The sequence below is a fragment of the Tachysurus vachellii genome, chromosome 15 (genome assembly GCF_030014155.1).
Source record: "Tachysurus vachellii isolate PV-2020 chromosome 15, HZAU_Pvac_v1, whole genome shotgun sequence".
Classification (NCBI taxonomy): domain Eukaryota; kingdom Metazoa; phylum Chordata; class Actinopteri; order Siluriformes; family Bagridae; genus Tachysurus; species Tachysurus vachellii.
The window spans coordinates 5,264,195-5,281,006 of NC_083474.1; the positions used below are offsets into that span (position 1 = coordinate 5,264,195).

A 16,812-nucleotide genomic window follows, 5' to 3' on the forward strand; every position below is an offset into this window, starting at 1 on the left:
ACGTATAAAAAATAAAAAACACAACACACTACACCAGGATGCTGATAACAAGAACTGGTGTCACATAAACATGACAAACACTTTCCATAAAACGCCTGGCTTCTGTTTACATCACGAGAATAGAGAACCAGAACAGATCACTTATTACATGTATTTTAAAAATTTTCACTATAAATAAAATAAAACACACATACTGTGTTTGTAAAATTCACTAGTTATTGGTTTTATTGTTATTTAAAGACAATCGGATGGATTGTGATGTGTTTTTTCTCTCGATACTGAAGTCTGTTTCCTTTTATGCAAAATTCTGATTCTGGGAAGATTTACGCAGAGATAAGGGACATTAGACCATGACTTTTTTATTTATTTATTTATTTATTATTTTTTATAAATCATCAACTTAACGAATTATCCACAACTTTGCAGAAGCACAACTTCTGGACGGATTAATATCAGTGTTTCTTCTTCTTCTTCTTTTTTTATTTATTTTATTTTATTTATTTATTTATTTTTTACATAAAAAAGACAATGATTAGTCAGTAAAGGGATATGGGAAGCAGAGGTTATATTTCATAATATGACAAATGTAAATGTTAACATGGCAAGATGGTAATAATAATAATAATGAGTTAATACAATTTTAGATTGATTTTGTATCTAAACTATAAATACTTTATCGTAGTTGTTAACATTTAAAGTAAAAAAAATTCTTATCTTCCTCATTAACACGTTACCTCTTTGTGTTATAAACTATAAATATTTTAATATTATACACTCACTGTCCACTTTAATAGAAACACCTGAACACTGTCTCATTAAAGTTCAGTTATCCAATCCATTATTCTACCCATGGTACAGATTCATCGAACCTGGACAGCTGAAGATTTATTGATTTATTTATTTATTTTTAAAAAGGTAGTTTTTCAGACCTCAACTGCACCGAGTCTGAGTTCATGATAGCTTCATATACGAGTTTGTTAGCTGACAAGAGTGAAACATGATGTGGATTTTCTGCTGTTGTGGCTCAGGCAAGTCAAAGATTTGACATAAACCAGCCCATGTGGCATCAACAACTCACAGAGATCTCACTTTATTTACCTATTCTGATATTTGACTGAAGTTCTTGGCCTGTATCTTGGATTTTATGCACTGTTCTGCTGCCACGTGCTTGGCTTATTATATAACTGCATAAATACCCAAATGTACAAGTGTTCCTAATAAAGTGGACAGTGAGATTATATGTTTTGTATGTGTAATACAAAATAATTACTGTATTTTCAGACAGTAGTTCCAGCTGCAAGGCAAATCCGGGGCTTATATTGAATGTGCTCATTATAATAACAATAGGAACTGAGATGCAGAGGAACTGAGGAACAGAAAGAAAAATAGAGGAAGGTAAAGGAAGCAAAGCTTTAACATAAGTGATAGAAAGGTCTTCACAGCTTTAAATGTAACTATAAATGGATGCATGATGATGTGTTGTACTTTAATTCATTTTAAAAATTATTATTAATAAATAATTATTTCCCTCTAACCACACATCGTGAAGTTTTTATTCATTTCTTACAAATACATTGAACTGTATTGATCCTGCGTTGCTGGTGCTCATTACAGATGTAGAGCTTCTTTAACTTCTCGACATAAGTAAGCTTTGTAAATCTCCTAAATTGATAAGTATAGTATTATTTCAGTTTGTGCTCTTCTTACATGAGCTTTCAGTCTTGAGCAAACATCTGGCGCAGTGCCATCTAATGTGAAACCCAGTGTAGTTATCCATTATGAGTGAAGAGAAGAACTTCACACTCAATCGACCATGGTGTCTTCTCTGACAAATTTTAAATGCCTTCAGGTGCCCTCTGTTCCTGTATCATCACCAGCTGTGAATTAATGTCAGTCTGCACACTCTAGTGCAAGGTCCTGAGGTCCCGTGTTTCCTACCACAAACACGCATTGATCTTTTAAAAATGTTGAGCGTTTTGTTTAATGATGTCACTGTGAATGTGGCTGGACTGTGATGAGGCTACAGAAAGGGAAGAGGACGTGCCATGTCTTGTGTGGACTCTGTCTTCTGTATTTACCACAATTTCCACACTCCCCTGCTTGTCCCGTAATGAATTCAGTCACACATCTTCGTTCCTCAGTCAGTACATTAACCCCCAAGCCGAAGGAGGCATCCTGACGGAAAATAAACCCTGTCCATCTTTGGCCACCGAGAGCGACATCAGGTTGACCTTTCAACCCTGTCCCCCTCCTTGGCAGCCTCTTTGCTCTAGTCTTGCTTCATCTGCATTTCAACACAGTGCCAACACATAGCTAACTCATCACTCACTCTCTCGCTCATGCAGTCACTCAATCACTCATCCATTCACTCTCTCGCTCTCTTACTGCTGTCTTCATTTCTCACGCAGTCATACACTTATTCCCTTACTCACTTTCACCTTTACTCCCTCCCTCTCGCCCTCATTACTCCTGCTTCTTAATATTAAAGACTTTTCCCAGAGACGTTCCTATAAAGAATTTGAACTAGTTTATTTTTTTAACATTTATGGAAAGAATTAAGAGTAGAAACACATTCCCACACACTGACACCCCTTTCTTTGTTGTCCATGACCCCCCATGGCCATGATGGGATGTGATCTCACTCGTTCAGGACGCAGTTATTAAGCAGCGTTGTGCTTGGCTGCCTTCTATCTGCAGGAAGGCCAGAATGTAGTTGGGAGCCATTAAGTGGAGCCATGAGCACTGAAGCAGGGAGATGGGCTTGAGAAGAGGCAGCATACTGTACACACAACTTTACTCCCAGCTTCTTTCAGCTATTGATCCCCCCTGCTGAGAGGGTCAGGTCTAACTGACAGAAAAGGAACAGAGACAGGGACAGGTGAACCTCAGAAATGTAATAGAAAAATTTTTTACAGCACCGTCATAACATACAGAAAAGGCTGTAGCTCATTTCATACAAAAACTTTATCCCACATTGTCCGATGCCATTTTCTACAAAGCTTTGGACGTCTACAGAAATGGCTCTCATGATCATTAAGTTTAAAAAAGCTCCTTAAACCCTTTCTGATAGAGAAACTTAGATACTGAGACAGAAGTACATGGAAGCTAAGAACTAACCATGCCTGAAAAATGGGTATTTTTTTCTGTTGATCATGTCTACATTCTTTAAGGAAACACTAGAATGGGTTTTCCTAGACAGATTGAGGTGTTATGGATTTTTATGTGTGCTGTGGTGAATAAAGCCCTGCAGCGGACCAGGCTGTGGGCACACGGTTTCACAGCCTCACTCATAAAGTGTTTTGCCGCTTTATGACCCAGTTGCTCAACATCACATGCCTCCAGAGCTGGGATATTACCTGAGATAAGGAAAGAAAGCGACGAGCCCGGCACCAACCTGACCTCTCCCTGGGCTGTACACACGCACACATACACACACACACACACACACACACACACACACACAAATGCAATGCAAAGTCTACCAACATAGCCGTTTTGGGAGGGTGTTCTCAGACCCCCCAGGGCTTTCTAAAATGGCATCAAAAGCCAAGCACTACTGCACTGTAGTTATGCGTTTTATTTGCCCAGCCACCTGCTAAAACAAGCTCCCTCTCCCATAACCAATGACCCAGCACTGCTCAAAATGTTTGGGAGAAGAGACCAACTGAAAATAAGTTTCTTTTAAAAAACTAAACAGAGTTAAAAGAGCACACAGAGGTACATCAAGGTTTTTTGTCACTTGTTGATTCTATAAATCACATCTTTGTGATAAGATAATTGCCTTCTCCTTGACAGCAGCTCACAGAGTGAGCAATAAAAGGGGCCGGATTACAAGACGTAAGACCATAAAGACTTTGGCTAAGGTTTCGGAGTGTGGGAGAAAGAGAAGGAATGAGAGAAAGAGGAGAACAACAGTCTGGCAATTGACACTAATACAATTAGGATTACATTCTTTTGAGTTAATTAAATACTGGAGGGAGAAATTAGGCTCATTTTAGCCGTGATAGTGATTGTAAATGGAAACTGCAAGTGATATATTAAAGAAAACATCCAGAAATAATAGCTGTTTTTTATTTTTGTTTACAGTATGTAGAGTAAAGGCTGTGAGAGCTGTAGATCAAGATACTAGCAACAGGAAGTTACCTTTAACATGAAGGAAGTTACCTTTAACGTGCTTTCTGTATGACAATCTAACATTAAACCAATTCCCAATTAAACCAATATCTGTCGAAAAAATGTAAACTCAGGTTTATCTCACTTTTATAGGCCTGAGCGGACATTTTCAGATTATTGCACTGGGGCAATTTGTTTCCAATTAAAGCATTGTATAAAGTTTTGTTGCAGAGGTTTATCAGGGCAATGACTAAAGATCCAGTGTCAACCTGTTCAGCTTGACTGCCTCAGCCATTTCCTGCATTACATTGCTAAACCCAATGGCTTCCCACCCAGTTCAGAGCAAAGCCATTAGGCCAAACTGCTCACGGGGCCAGCAGGGTACATCGGGCATGACGTTTAGAAGGTAATTGCCTAAAGTCTCTATGCAAGGACAAACCGTGCAAGGACAAAAAAACAATGAACAAACACAGAATTTGAAAAAATGACTCAACAATCGATCCACTGAGATCATGTTTGTTTTGCACATTCTTATAAGTAATAAAATGCATGATAAAGAGCTTTGGTATGACAAAGCAAAAAGTCCCTAGCTATATTTACCACAATCAACATTTCTTTGAAATTCACTCCAGCGTAATACATTTTCCATAGGTTCCCATATTCTCTGAACACCTTTACTGTGATGCAGCCATCTCACTTTCTGCCTCTTACTCATATATCAGCCCCTATAAATAACAGGATCTGGGGTAATCTTTAACTCTCACTTAGGCTGGGCAAATTCTGACAGGCTGCAAACAGAGAATAACTGCATACAGTTCCTGGTGGTGACACCAAAGTTTCACCCCTGCACTGTCCTCCATCTCATCAAGGTCTGGACATCAGAACACCAACATAATTAGAGAACATCACAATTCGATAATAAAAACGTTAATAATATACACTGTTTATTTTGCCAGTGTATATTTTTGTAAAAAGAAAACATTATTCTTACTATATATATATATATATATATATATATATATATATATATATATATATATATATATATATATATATATACTATATGCTTTTTTATGTTTCACTAGATAATTAATTATATTTTTTTGTACACAGTAATTGAATTTATTATAAATCCCAATTAGTACAAAACAAATACAGTATTTTTTTCATGTTCTGTTACAAATTAAATCAAATGTATGTTTACTGTTATTATTCTTTATTAATACATAACATACCACAACACAAATTTTATACTCTGCTTTTAAAAATGTACTTAAGAATTATATATAAGAATATTTGTTTCAAACAATAATATACATGACAAGCATTTGAATAATAGAAATAACTAACAATAAAAAAAATTCTATCTATCTATCTATCTATCTATCTATCTATCTATCTATCTATCTATGCTACACTATACCGTACTATACCATATTAGACCATATCATAGTACACTATACCAAACTGCACTATACTATACTATACTATACTATACTATACTATACTATACTATACTATACTGCACTATACTATACAATACTATACTGCACTATGCTATACTATACTATACTACACTATACTGCACTATACTATACTATACTGCACTATACTATACAATACTATACTGCACTATACTATACTATACAATACTATACTATACTGCACTATACAATACTATACTATACTGCACTATACTATACAATACTATACTGCACTACACTATACTACACTATACTGCACTATACTATACTATACTGCGCTATACTATACTATACTGCACTATACTATACTATACTGCACTATACTATACTGCACTATACTATACTATACTATACTGCACTATACTATACAATACTATACTACACTATACTGCACTATACTATACTATACTGCACTATACTATACAATACTATACTGCACTATACTATACTATACAATACTATACTGCACTATATAATACTATACTGCACTATACTATACTTTACAATACTATACTGTGCTGTACAGCACTGCAATACACTACATACACTGCACACTGACACTCATCATACGGTTTAGAAACTCTCTGTAATCATAATCAACTTAAAACTTGAAAATGTTAGGGTTGTAAGTTGAGTATGATTACAGAGAGTTCTATGGAGATTATAAGGTGCTACAGAGAGCACTATGGAGCACCTTACAACAGCCATTGAAGATCCCTTTTTATGAGTGCATTTGTAGAGAGTTTTCTTTCTGCACACACACTCAGTACACAGATTTTATGGTTCTAAGGGACAATATCCAGATTAGATCAATGACTCCGAAGCAGAGGTGGAATGGCAGAGGAACACAGCACCTCTTAAGAAATAAACTTGCAAAAGCACAAGAGCTATAAAAAATGGCATGTTTCAGCACATTTTATCATACTCACTGGGCTGTAAAAATTGACGTGATTCAGTGTTACGGAATAAAGACAAAATCATGACCTTGGGTGGAAACAACACTGCAGTCAACTACTGAGCAAGACTCCTGTGCATGATGAGGATGCCCTCTAGTGATGAACACTGATCACAGAATAATCTTCTCATGCATTTACTTTGTATCATTAATGTCATTTATACCACAGTAAGACTGAATTCCCAAATGTGATTGGTCTGAAAGTGATCCAACAGCAGTTCTGGCTATAATTCATATCACAGATTAAAAAAAAAAAACAACAACAACAAAAAAAACGTTTCTATAGTAACCACAAAGTCGTCACATTTGTACGACTCCACATAATGTAAAGCTATTAAAAAAAAAAAATGTAAAAAAATTTTAAAGATTTTTTTTTTATTTATTTAAAAATAAATAAAATAACTTTTTGGAAAAGTATTCAGAAAAAATGAACAAGCTTAAAATCAAGTAAGCAAAAAAATTTTTTTTTTTTTTTTAAAAAGAAGCTGGAGAGGAAGTGATAGTAAAACTAACTTGCCTCGTGCACGTTCTACTATATAATAGTAATGATAACTGGTCAATACATATGTCGTCATTCAATAATAAATACAATATGCAATATTTTTTTTTTTTTGCATTTCATTTCATTGCATTTTGCATTTTTTTTTTTGCATACATTTGCATTTCATTTCAAATTGGTTGGTAAACCTCTATAGAGGAATCATTTTCAGGGTGATGACACCATGACACCACACCACCACAGTGTGTATTATTTCATATTAATCGCTGGTTGTTCAAGAAATATATTTGCTGCTCCTTCTTCAATATTGAGCAACTACAGTCTTTATTGATATTACACAATACAGCAAAACCCAGAAGACAAGAAAGAGACAACATTGTAAATGACTGATCCGAGCAGTACCTGAGAGGGTACAGTGAAATGGAGTGCAAGTGTTTCACTGGCCTACCAGCAGGGGGAGGCTTGAGCTGATGTGCAATATACACACATACTAAATACAGACAAGTAACAAAAACCTATCACTTCATAGGCAGAGAACCCCCCACCCCACACACACACACACACACACACACACCCACACCATGATAAACATCTAAATAACTCTGGATCCCCTTAAGGTTCATGCAACTAAAAGACTGAAGAAATTAAGCACAAATAAATAGCTGTTAAAGCAGTTTGTTTAATATATCATAATTATTCCCCAATAAACATAATGTATTTGTAACATCGTATTACACTTCAAACAAAAGGAAATACAGACAGACAGAGTATCATTTGTGCGTCTGTAACATCTGTTTCCTAGCATCCAAGCACCGTTTCCAAACCAGTGACATGAAATATTCAACAAAAACAATCATCTAAGCTTAGGTTAACCTACGCATTACTTATTTCCATTATTCTCCATCTCCACCATGATACAGACACACTGTGCTCATTAAAACTACATGGCAGCCATGAATACTTAAACAAAACATCAAGGGAAAAATAATACAAATACAGTCGTGTTTAATCTGCCATTGCTTTATTTAATGAAATTTAACTCCTGCCTTCACAGCTCCTATGCTGAAACAAACTTGTCAGGATCAGAAACCAAACTCTCCCGATGAACATGGGACACCTACTGAAAAGCAACTTAACCGCAACATATGCACAATTAGTATGATATACGACCCATGCAGTTACGCACAGTCAGCATAGTCATGGTATGGCCTTGTTTAATATTTGTAGCATGTGGTTAGACAGGACATTGGCCACTAGTGCATCTTGGTCCATGTTGGAAAAGAACATTTTTCTCTCGCTGACTTCAGCCAGACTTGAATAGGAGGATGGCAACCTGGCCCAGGTAGAAGTAGATAAAGTGCTTCGTCTCGTGGGTGACGTAGCTGCCAAAGTTTCGTCCCACAATGCAGTGCCATGTTGGGTTGTACTTCTTGTCAAATTCCTGCAATGGGGCAGAAAACAAACACCGCTTTAGTGGCCATCTATCTTATGGGGATGTTATTATTTAACTACTTAAGTGTTTAACGGCCCTCGACACACCAGATCAGGTCATATGTTTTGTTTTGGGATTTGTGTGTGTGTGAGACAACGATGAAAAGAGTGTTTGCATCAATTAATAGTTAACTGTGCAGGCAACCTGAAAGTCATTTGTGAAAGTATGGGAGAGAACAGGTAAAAATTTGCATGTGGCGTAAAAAAAAAATACCCCATGGGGTATTTGCAACGGGTAAAAATTTGCAGGTTTCCCTTCAATTTGAAAAACAAGGAGTGAGAAAATCGGAAAACCGTTTAAACTGATCCAGCGATTAAAGTTACCTTTTTGATATACGCTGCAATGTCCTTCTCAATGTTGTACTTCTCCATGGCCTGTGTTGCACAGTCAACTGCATCTTGCTGCATGTCCTCAGACATGTCAGCATTCTTGATCACTGCTTTCCTGTCAGTCATAATGGTCTAGTAGGGGAAAAAAAAAGAAACAAAGATCATATGCATACACCCACACAAGACACCAGCATTCAGCTTGGTAAGACTGCTTGGTTCACCGTCTGGTTTGTTGTTCCATGACCAAAGTTTAAGTGCTTCTCCAATCACAGGGTTTAGCCTTTGCTCTCTGTTCCTGCATTAGTTTAGGTGTGGCTCGGTCTGTTCTTACCACAGTTCTCACATAACTCTTGTGTTGTCTGTCGGCTCCTGTACCGGTACTGTCGGATTGTTTTCCGGCTCACTTCGGAATAACTTAATAAATGTAAATCCATTAAGCTTCAAGCGAGCCAGCAAAAAGAAAAACCCTCTGCCTACCTTTTGCCTTATGCTTTAACAGAGAGGCCTTTCATTCGCGTCCTCTCAGGCTGTTCTCTCAGTGCCAGAAACTCTCAATAAACTACAAGGATGTGTTTTGTTATGGTGATTCTGGGACACCTGATACATCCAAGTAAGACTAAAGTAGGCTAAATGCTTAAAGGATGGTTCAGTTCTTTATCACACACACACACACACACACACACACACACACACAGACAAAATGAAGCCCTACCGGCCTCAGAGGATTGCTGGCTCCTGCTGAGCAATAATGATCCAGATGAAATTTCAATTACAAGACAAGAATTTAGTGAAATCCTGAAGACTCTGTACTGGAGGATCATTGCACTTGACAAGGTGTAAAAGGCATCACTCCACACCCACTGTAGCCTAATGCATGTGTAGGAGAAGAAAAGGAGCCATTTGAGGATCAGCACCTGGATCGTTTATCGCGATTATCGCATCGACCAACCTTTTAGAAAATCAGACTGAACCCTAATCTGAAGCACCACCTGGATGCTAATGGCCTCCTCCTCCTCATCTTCCTCTTCATCCTCCTCCTCCTCCTCCGCACGCGCATGTTTCTCTTCTCCCCAACAGTGCAGTAAAACACCAACCTGTATTCATTTAACCCGCTTCGTTTTAAATCGCTCTCTAAAGCCGATAAGACCCGAACATAACATAACATAACATAAGTCATGCGACTCACCTTCAATCGATTCTGTGTCGTTATCAAATAATAATAATTTCTGATCAATTTTCACAACACCCGAGTTTGGACGTTTGAGGGGTTTTTTTTCCGCGTCTTGTCAGGATGAGATATCTATCTAGAAGAACTCAAACACAGCGTCCTGCCCGTTAAAGCGCTGCTCGGTTCCTCTGTTCGGTTCTTCGGCTCTTCCTGATTTGCTGACGCTCTCCGCCTCCGCCGTGTGGTGCGCGTGCGTTTTCCTCTCGCGCCGCTCTGCCTGCATCTTATTTCATCCCACAATGCATCTTTGACCGGAGAGGACACGTGAAACACGATATGAGCTCCCACGCATCCTCTTAATCTCTCACATGATCACTGAAGTGAAATCAAACCTCATTCGACCACCTAAAGCCAACCCATGCAGCTTTGGGGTTATTTTATAATACACGTGTTTGTGTGTGTGTGTGTGTGTGTGAGAGTGTGTGTGTGTGATATGTTGAATAAATAAATAAAAGGAGTCACACATTATGCATCAATATTTTATTTTATTTCTTTGATGCAACTGTTCACTAAAAAATATCAAACGAACTGCTAACGATGTGTAAAGCATCTACTACCATCCATCCAAGGATGTCAAAGTGTCAATCTAAAATTGCAGGACATTTAATTACCACTAAACAAATGCCCCAGAATTTACCAGATCGCTCCTGTTGACTCCATCCCACAAGACCGCAGCATCTCCTCCACAAAGTGTGTGTGAGAAATGAAAAGCGGTAGCGACGTGGAGAACGGGTCCGAACAGAATTTATAGAAATAAAAAAAAACAAAAGAAAGAAAAATGTCATATACATCCTGGTGGAATTTGATCCTGATCCATGTATCCAGTTCTCCCTATCCTATCTTCATTCTGAACTGATTCCAATGAGCCGGCATCCACCGAGACTCTCCTCCATCCCAAACCTTTAAATACCAGCAAAACCAAGAGGTAAGAGTTAGAAACACTTCCACTCACAAAGCCTTTCTACTATGCATATAATGAGGGCAATTATTTATTGAGATACCCATGAGATACCCATGCTCTCACCAAACACACCCTGGTCTTATATTGAAAGTCTAGCTTGTCTGAGCAGCCTGGGAAAAGCAAATGAAATGTAAAAGAACAGAATAACAAGAAACATTTGCTTTAGACCAAAAACCGACTGCATAAAGCTCAGATGTGTAATTGTGTACGACGTCATAGCCAGAGGAAGTGTGATATCCCACTGATGTGCTGGTAAAGAAACATTAAACAAATAGACAGCTGACTGTTTATATACTTAAACTTGTAACTCAAATGCTTCAGCAATTCTTTATTACAAAGTATCAGTTCATCTTTCGTGTCAAGCAACTACAGGAAGACAAAAGGGGTAAAACATGTGAGCCCACGCTCATGAAAAACAGTAGATGGCATTTACAAAAATATTCAGAGGCATTGAACAACTCTTTGTTTGGTCAATGAGAGTTCCATCTCGTATTCAAAAGAGGACAAAAGAAAGGTGAGAATGTGAAGGGAGTCAGCACAGTCCTTTAAAAAAGCGGTGTTAAAAATCAGATGGGTGTTGATGGTTAAGACATGGGGGTGAGAGACAGGAGCGGGGCAGGGGCTATCAGAAAAATAAGTTTCATAAGGAAGACATTGGGGGGCTGTGGGTAAAACTAAGAGTTAAAAAAGGAAGAAGGGAGGGGATGTAAAAACAACTCAACAGCTTCACCAAAAACAGGGGAAGGGAATCACAAACCCAAAGCACCACACAGCAGCAGTGAGCTGAAGGCTTAGGAGCGAGAGCGGGAGCGGCTGTGCCGGGGGGAATACTGAGGAGAGTTTCGGCCACGGCGTGACGAGAAGCTGCGGCTGCGCTCGTTGCTACGACTGCGACTCCTGCTGCGACTGCGACTCCGGGACCTTGATCTTCCATAGCTGGGACTGCGTGGGCCATCCACTTTCACCCGGATATACGAGGTTTCCCCCTGATGGGCAAATTAATAAAAATAAATAAATATTAAAAAATAAATAAATAAATAAATAAAAATAAAAAACCATCAGAGAACTGTAAAAATTCTAGCCAATTGTTTAAGATGCCTTGCAGGCATTTTATCATAAAAGACTTTAAATAGTTTGAGATTGCAAGTGCAGGCAAACACAGGAGTACTCAAGCATGCTTCTAATGGAATTATGACAAAGCGAATACAGCTGTGATGCATTAAAACCCTAATTAGATGTATTACTAATGTTAAAAAAAAAAAAAAAAGTTAACGCTGTCTAAAAGTCTGAAATAAAAGCTGAAACCTACCTCATGTGACCGGAATTTAGTGTTATCCAGTTTTCGAACGGCGTAGGTCATGTCTTCTTTGCGCACAAACTCCACCACGCCAGTCCCATCTCGAAAAACATCAGCATAACATACATCGCCTGCTTCACGCATGTGATCCTTCAGATCTTGCCAACTGCCACTTGGTGGTAAACCTGCAAAAAACATAAGCTTAAATTCCAACATACATTACAGGTGTAAAGCATTAATCTACTGTCCTCTACCATGCTAGAGTTAATATGATACAGGAAAGGGACATGAAATAATAAGCCAGACGACACTCAACTGAAAACAGAATCATTCTGAATGATAAGACTTTACTTACCTTTAAGTGTTTATAGTCTAATGCTAACAAAAAAAAGCCTGCTAAAGACTCACCTGAAACGATGACTCTGTATTCAGATCGCCTTGATGGGGGACCATATCGGCCTCTAGGGGCTCCACCAAAGCCCCCTCTGCCCATACCACGTCCACTTCTGGGAAACTCCACTCGAAGCCGATAGCCGTCGTAGTCATAACCATCACGAGCATAAACTGCATCCTCAGCATCCCTGAGAGGGGAAAAACAGGCCACATTCTAAACCTTCAGATTACACTGTATTTTACATACATACAAATTAGACAATCAGCAGCATTAAAAGTCACTAAATAATTATATAGATAGCCTAGATAGCTCAGAGCCTAGTATGCAGAGGTTAGCTGCAACCAAATCTGGATCAATAACAGACATCCAGTTAACCAGTGACACGGACAACTCTTACTGATCGGTGTGAGGAGTGAAGGCTAGTCTGATGCTCGATGGTCTGATCTCATGGAGCTACAGTAGCACAAACTGCTGAAAAAGTTAATGCTGGCCACGATAGAAAGGTGTTAGAACACATTTGTTGTAGGTGTTGTAATTCCTACAACAGGAATGTGATCGTCGGAAATGGACAATGGAGCATTGGAAGACTGTGGTCTGCTTGTTCACATGCATGCATTTACAGCTCTTTCCTGGGGAAGAGGTGGCATCAGTATGCAACATAGCAAGAAAGCAGAGACGGTATGATGCTCTGAGTAATTTTCAGCTGGTAACAATTGAGTCCTGGCATTTATGCGGATGTTACATGGACCACAGACCTAATGGCAGTGTGTCCTTCCACACATCCACATAATGGTTTGAGTAACATGACAAAAACCTCAAGGTGTTCATTGGTCAGAGCTCAAGCTGATCAAGCTGCTGTGGGATGAACAGAACAAACGAGTCAGATCCATAGTGACCTTAAATAAGATATCAGCTACCAAAGGTCTTTATGCTCCAAAGGATCAGAGCTGTTTTGGCGGCACGAGGGAAACCTACACAATATTAAAATCAGGTCATTTTAATGCTCTTGCTGAGTTAAAACACCTAACGTTACTTTCTCTAACGTCAAACAGAAACTTTGAGAAGAACAAGCAGAAGTTTCTGTATAGGTGAAGAATCAGTAAGAGCTACATAACCCCTTAACTTTTATTGCCCCGACTCAGCTAGCAGAATTAGCCCATTTGCTAACACACCAACTGTAGCTTAGCTAGCTAAACTTCGGAGTATTAACTAAGCCCGAGTCTTAAACCCAAAAAAACTAGACGTGAATAACCTCCAAGAAACGTTTTTAATACTCCACCATTAACGCGAAAGAACTCACAACAAACAGGATTACCTATTAGCATCTAGCTAAATCCTGCATGTCGCTAGCGTTAGCCGCTAACGGCCTGCACGCTACAATAAACAATAACAAAATTGCCAAACAGACCACAAACGTGACAAAGACAGAAAAAAACATAAAGACAGACTATCGAGTTTTAAACTGAGTGATTAATGTTGTGTAATTAACAGATAATAACAAGTTAAGGTATGCTAGGCTAGGCTAAGTATGCTAAGCTAAGCTAGGCTCAGTATGCAATGCTAAGCTAACTCACCTGGGGTCCTCAAACTCGACAAAGGCAAACGGAGGGCCACCTCGCCGGTTTTTCAGATCGATATCTCGGATCGCTCCGTATTTATAAAACACATCTTCGACGTCTTTAGTGCGGATGTCAGGCGGAAGATTCCCCACATAAATCCGGCAGTCGTTGCTACCAGCAGGGCCTCGGATCACACCAGACATGTCCAAAAACAAGCGTGCTGCAAACGAAAACACACCACAATCAACCAAAACGTGAATATCTGACTGCAAAAACACACAGCGTGCAAACAACAACCGATAAAACACTAACGCTACATACCAGAGGTAAATAAAGACCGACGCGTTACCCGTCCCCGTGTAGATAAGACAATAAGCGCGTGGCGCTCCACCTGCACCCTCACTTCCTCTCCATTAACCGCGCTTAGCGACGCGGATGAGTCCCGCAAACTCGAGGCGCATCACACGTGTTCTCCGGCTACATCCGCGACACAAAGTAGTTCCCAAACACACAATCATTTTTGTGTGTGTATTTCCTGTAAACCCCAATGCAGTGCTTATAACCAAATGTTTTTTTTTTTTATTTACTCCTTACTATGAGTACACTATTGAGATTTAGAAAAATGATACCTTTATATTTAGATAAATATAAATAAAACCCAGAGATAATATTTAAGATCACACAGTAATCCCAACTAATTATAATAGAAAGTCATTGTTCTCTACAATCACGTGACCAATACGTTTCTGAGTGTAATAAAAGTTTGGGTTATTTCCAACGCACGACCTAATCAACAAGCTTTTATCCGAATGTTGATAAAACCAGAGATGGTTGGCACAGAGAGACCACAGAGAGCGGAGAGCACAGAGCGAACGGATCATCGTCAGGAGCACCAAATTTCTTGGTGTTGGAGAACTTCACCTGGTCACTCAACACCAGCTCCATCACCAAGAGAGCCCAGAAGCGTCTCTACTTCTTACGTACTGTAGGCTGAGAAAAGCACATGTTCCTCCCCCCATCCTGACTACTTTTTACAGAGGGACCATTGAGAGCATTCTGAGCATCTGCATCATTGTCTGGTTTGGGAACTGTACCATCTCGGAACGCAAGACCCTGCAGCGGATAGTGAGGACAGCTGAGAAGATTATTGTATTCTCTCTTCCCTCTATCATGGACATTTACACCACACGCTGCATTCGCAAAGCCAACAGCATTTTGGATGACCCCACACACCCCTCACACACACTCTTCACCCTACTGCCGTCTGTAAAAACGTACCGAAGCATTCGGGCCCTCACGACCAGACTGTGTAACAGTTTCTTCCCACAAGCCATCAGACTCCTTAATAACTGAAACTGAACTGTTCTGAGCACAATATACACACGCATATCAACTGTATGGATTGCACAGACCTACACCAAATACCAGTGTTGTAATGTAACGGAGTACAAATACTTCGTTACTGTACTTAAGTAGAAATTTCACGTATCTGTACTTTCCTTCGCTATTTAAATTTATGTTAACTTTCACTTTTACTCCACTACATTTCCTAGATAAAATGTATACTTTTACTCCACTACATTTCCTAGATAAAATGTTTACTTTTACTCCGCTATATTTCCACCAAGCGTCTTCGTTACTCGTTACTACAAAATAAAATGAGAAGAAATGTGTGCGACTGCAATAAGGGAGGTTTGGCAAATCACTGCTCCTGGATTGCATTGTGCACACACTCTCTACGGAGAAGCACAGGGACGCCCAGCATGCACGCACAGTCAGAGCTGGAGGCGTTTATCTATAACGTTAATCGGCTGAAAGCCACAAAGACGGCAACCAAAAGCAGTGAAATGTCAATATTCTTATTACCAGAGTTGATAGCACAAACAAAATATTAATGCAAACAATCCATTCAATACTAAATAAAAATAACATTTATTGATTTGGTCTTTGTCTTGTGAATATTTTTTTATTAATGACTGCATTCATTAGACACACTGTTTGTAGAGAATGCACACATACATGAACTGATCTGATTCAAGACTGGCATCATTACATCATGCATAAAATTTTTGTGTCCACTTTTGCCATTTAATAATACCATAACTTTTGGCTTACTATGTAGTCATATAATATATAATATAAAACTCTTCTTGTTTTAAATTCTCACTGAAGGCTAAAAACCCCCTAAAGATGAAATCCTAGAACCACCCCTGCTCTTATGCCTACAGAAAATCACTGAAATTTTACTTTTTACTTTTACTTCAAATACCTAAGTACATTAAATATCAGAAAATGACTTTTGATACTTAAGTACAGTAAATATCAGATACTTTAAGACTTTTACTTGAGTAATATTCTAAAAGGTAACTTTCACTTCTACCAAAGTCTTTTTCTGGTACGATACTTGTACTTTTACTCAAGTATTGCTTTCTAGTACTTTATACAACACTGTCAAATACACACACTTCCATTATACATCCATCAACCTGTTTACATGCTGT

At 38.7% G+C, this 16,812-nt stretch overlaps 2 protein-coding genes across 3 annotated transcripts; both read right to left on the reverse strand.

Annotated features, from left to right (window-relative positions):
* Window positions 1-8,055: 8,055 nt before the first annotated feature.
* dynll2a (dynein, light chain, LC8-type 2a) lies at window positions 8,056-10,256 on the reverse strand. Its single transcript, XM_060887772.1, has 3 exons — window positions 10,059-10,256; window positions 8,867-9,004; window positions 8,056-8,492 (listed from the first exon to the last, which is right to left on the reverse strand). The coding sequence occupies exons 2-3, from the start codon at window positions 8,996-8,998 to the stop codon at window positions 8,355-8,357; spliced, it is 270 nt and encodes an 89-aa protein (XP_060743755.1). The 5' UTR covers window positions 8,999-9,004; window positions 10,059-10,256; the 3' UTR covers window positions 8,056-8,354.
* Window positions 10,257-10,565: 309 nt separating this feature from the next.
* Window positions 10,566-14,788, reverse strand: srsf1a (serine and arginine rich splicing factor 1a). Of its 2 annotated transcripts, XM_060887771.1 has the most exons (6): window positions 14,633-14,788; window positions 14,327-14,531; window positions 12,767-12,939; window positions 12,371-12,543; window positions 11,819-12,047; window positions 10,566-11,000 (listed from the first exon to the last, which is right to left on the reverse strand). In XM_060887771.1, exons 2-5 carry the CDS (start codon window positions 14,512-14,514, stop codon window positions 11,853-11,855), a joined length of 729 nt encoding a protein of 242 aa, XP_060743754.1. In that variant the 5' UTR covers window positions 14,515-14,531; window positions 14,633-14,788; the 3' UTR covers window positions 10,566-11,000; window positions 11,819-11,852. The 2 variants fall into 2 exon arrangements, with proteins under 2 accessions (XP_060743754.1, XP_060743753.1); XM_060887770.1 differs by lacking the exon at window positions 10,566-11,000 and having other exon boundaries at window positions 11,357-12,047.
* Between the last annotated feature and the right edge of the window lie 2,024 nt (window positions 14,789-16,812).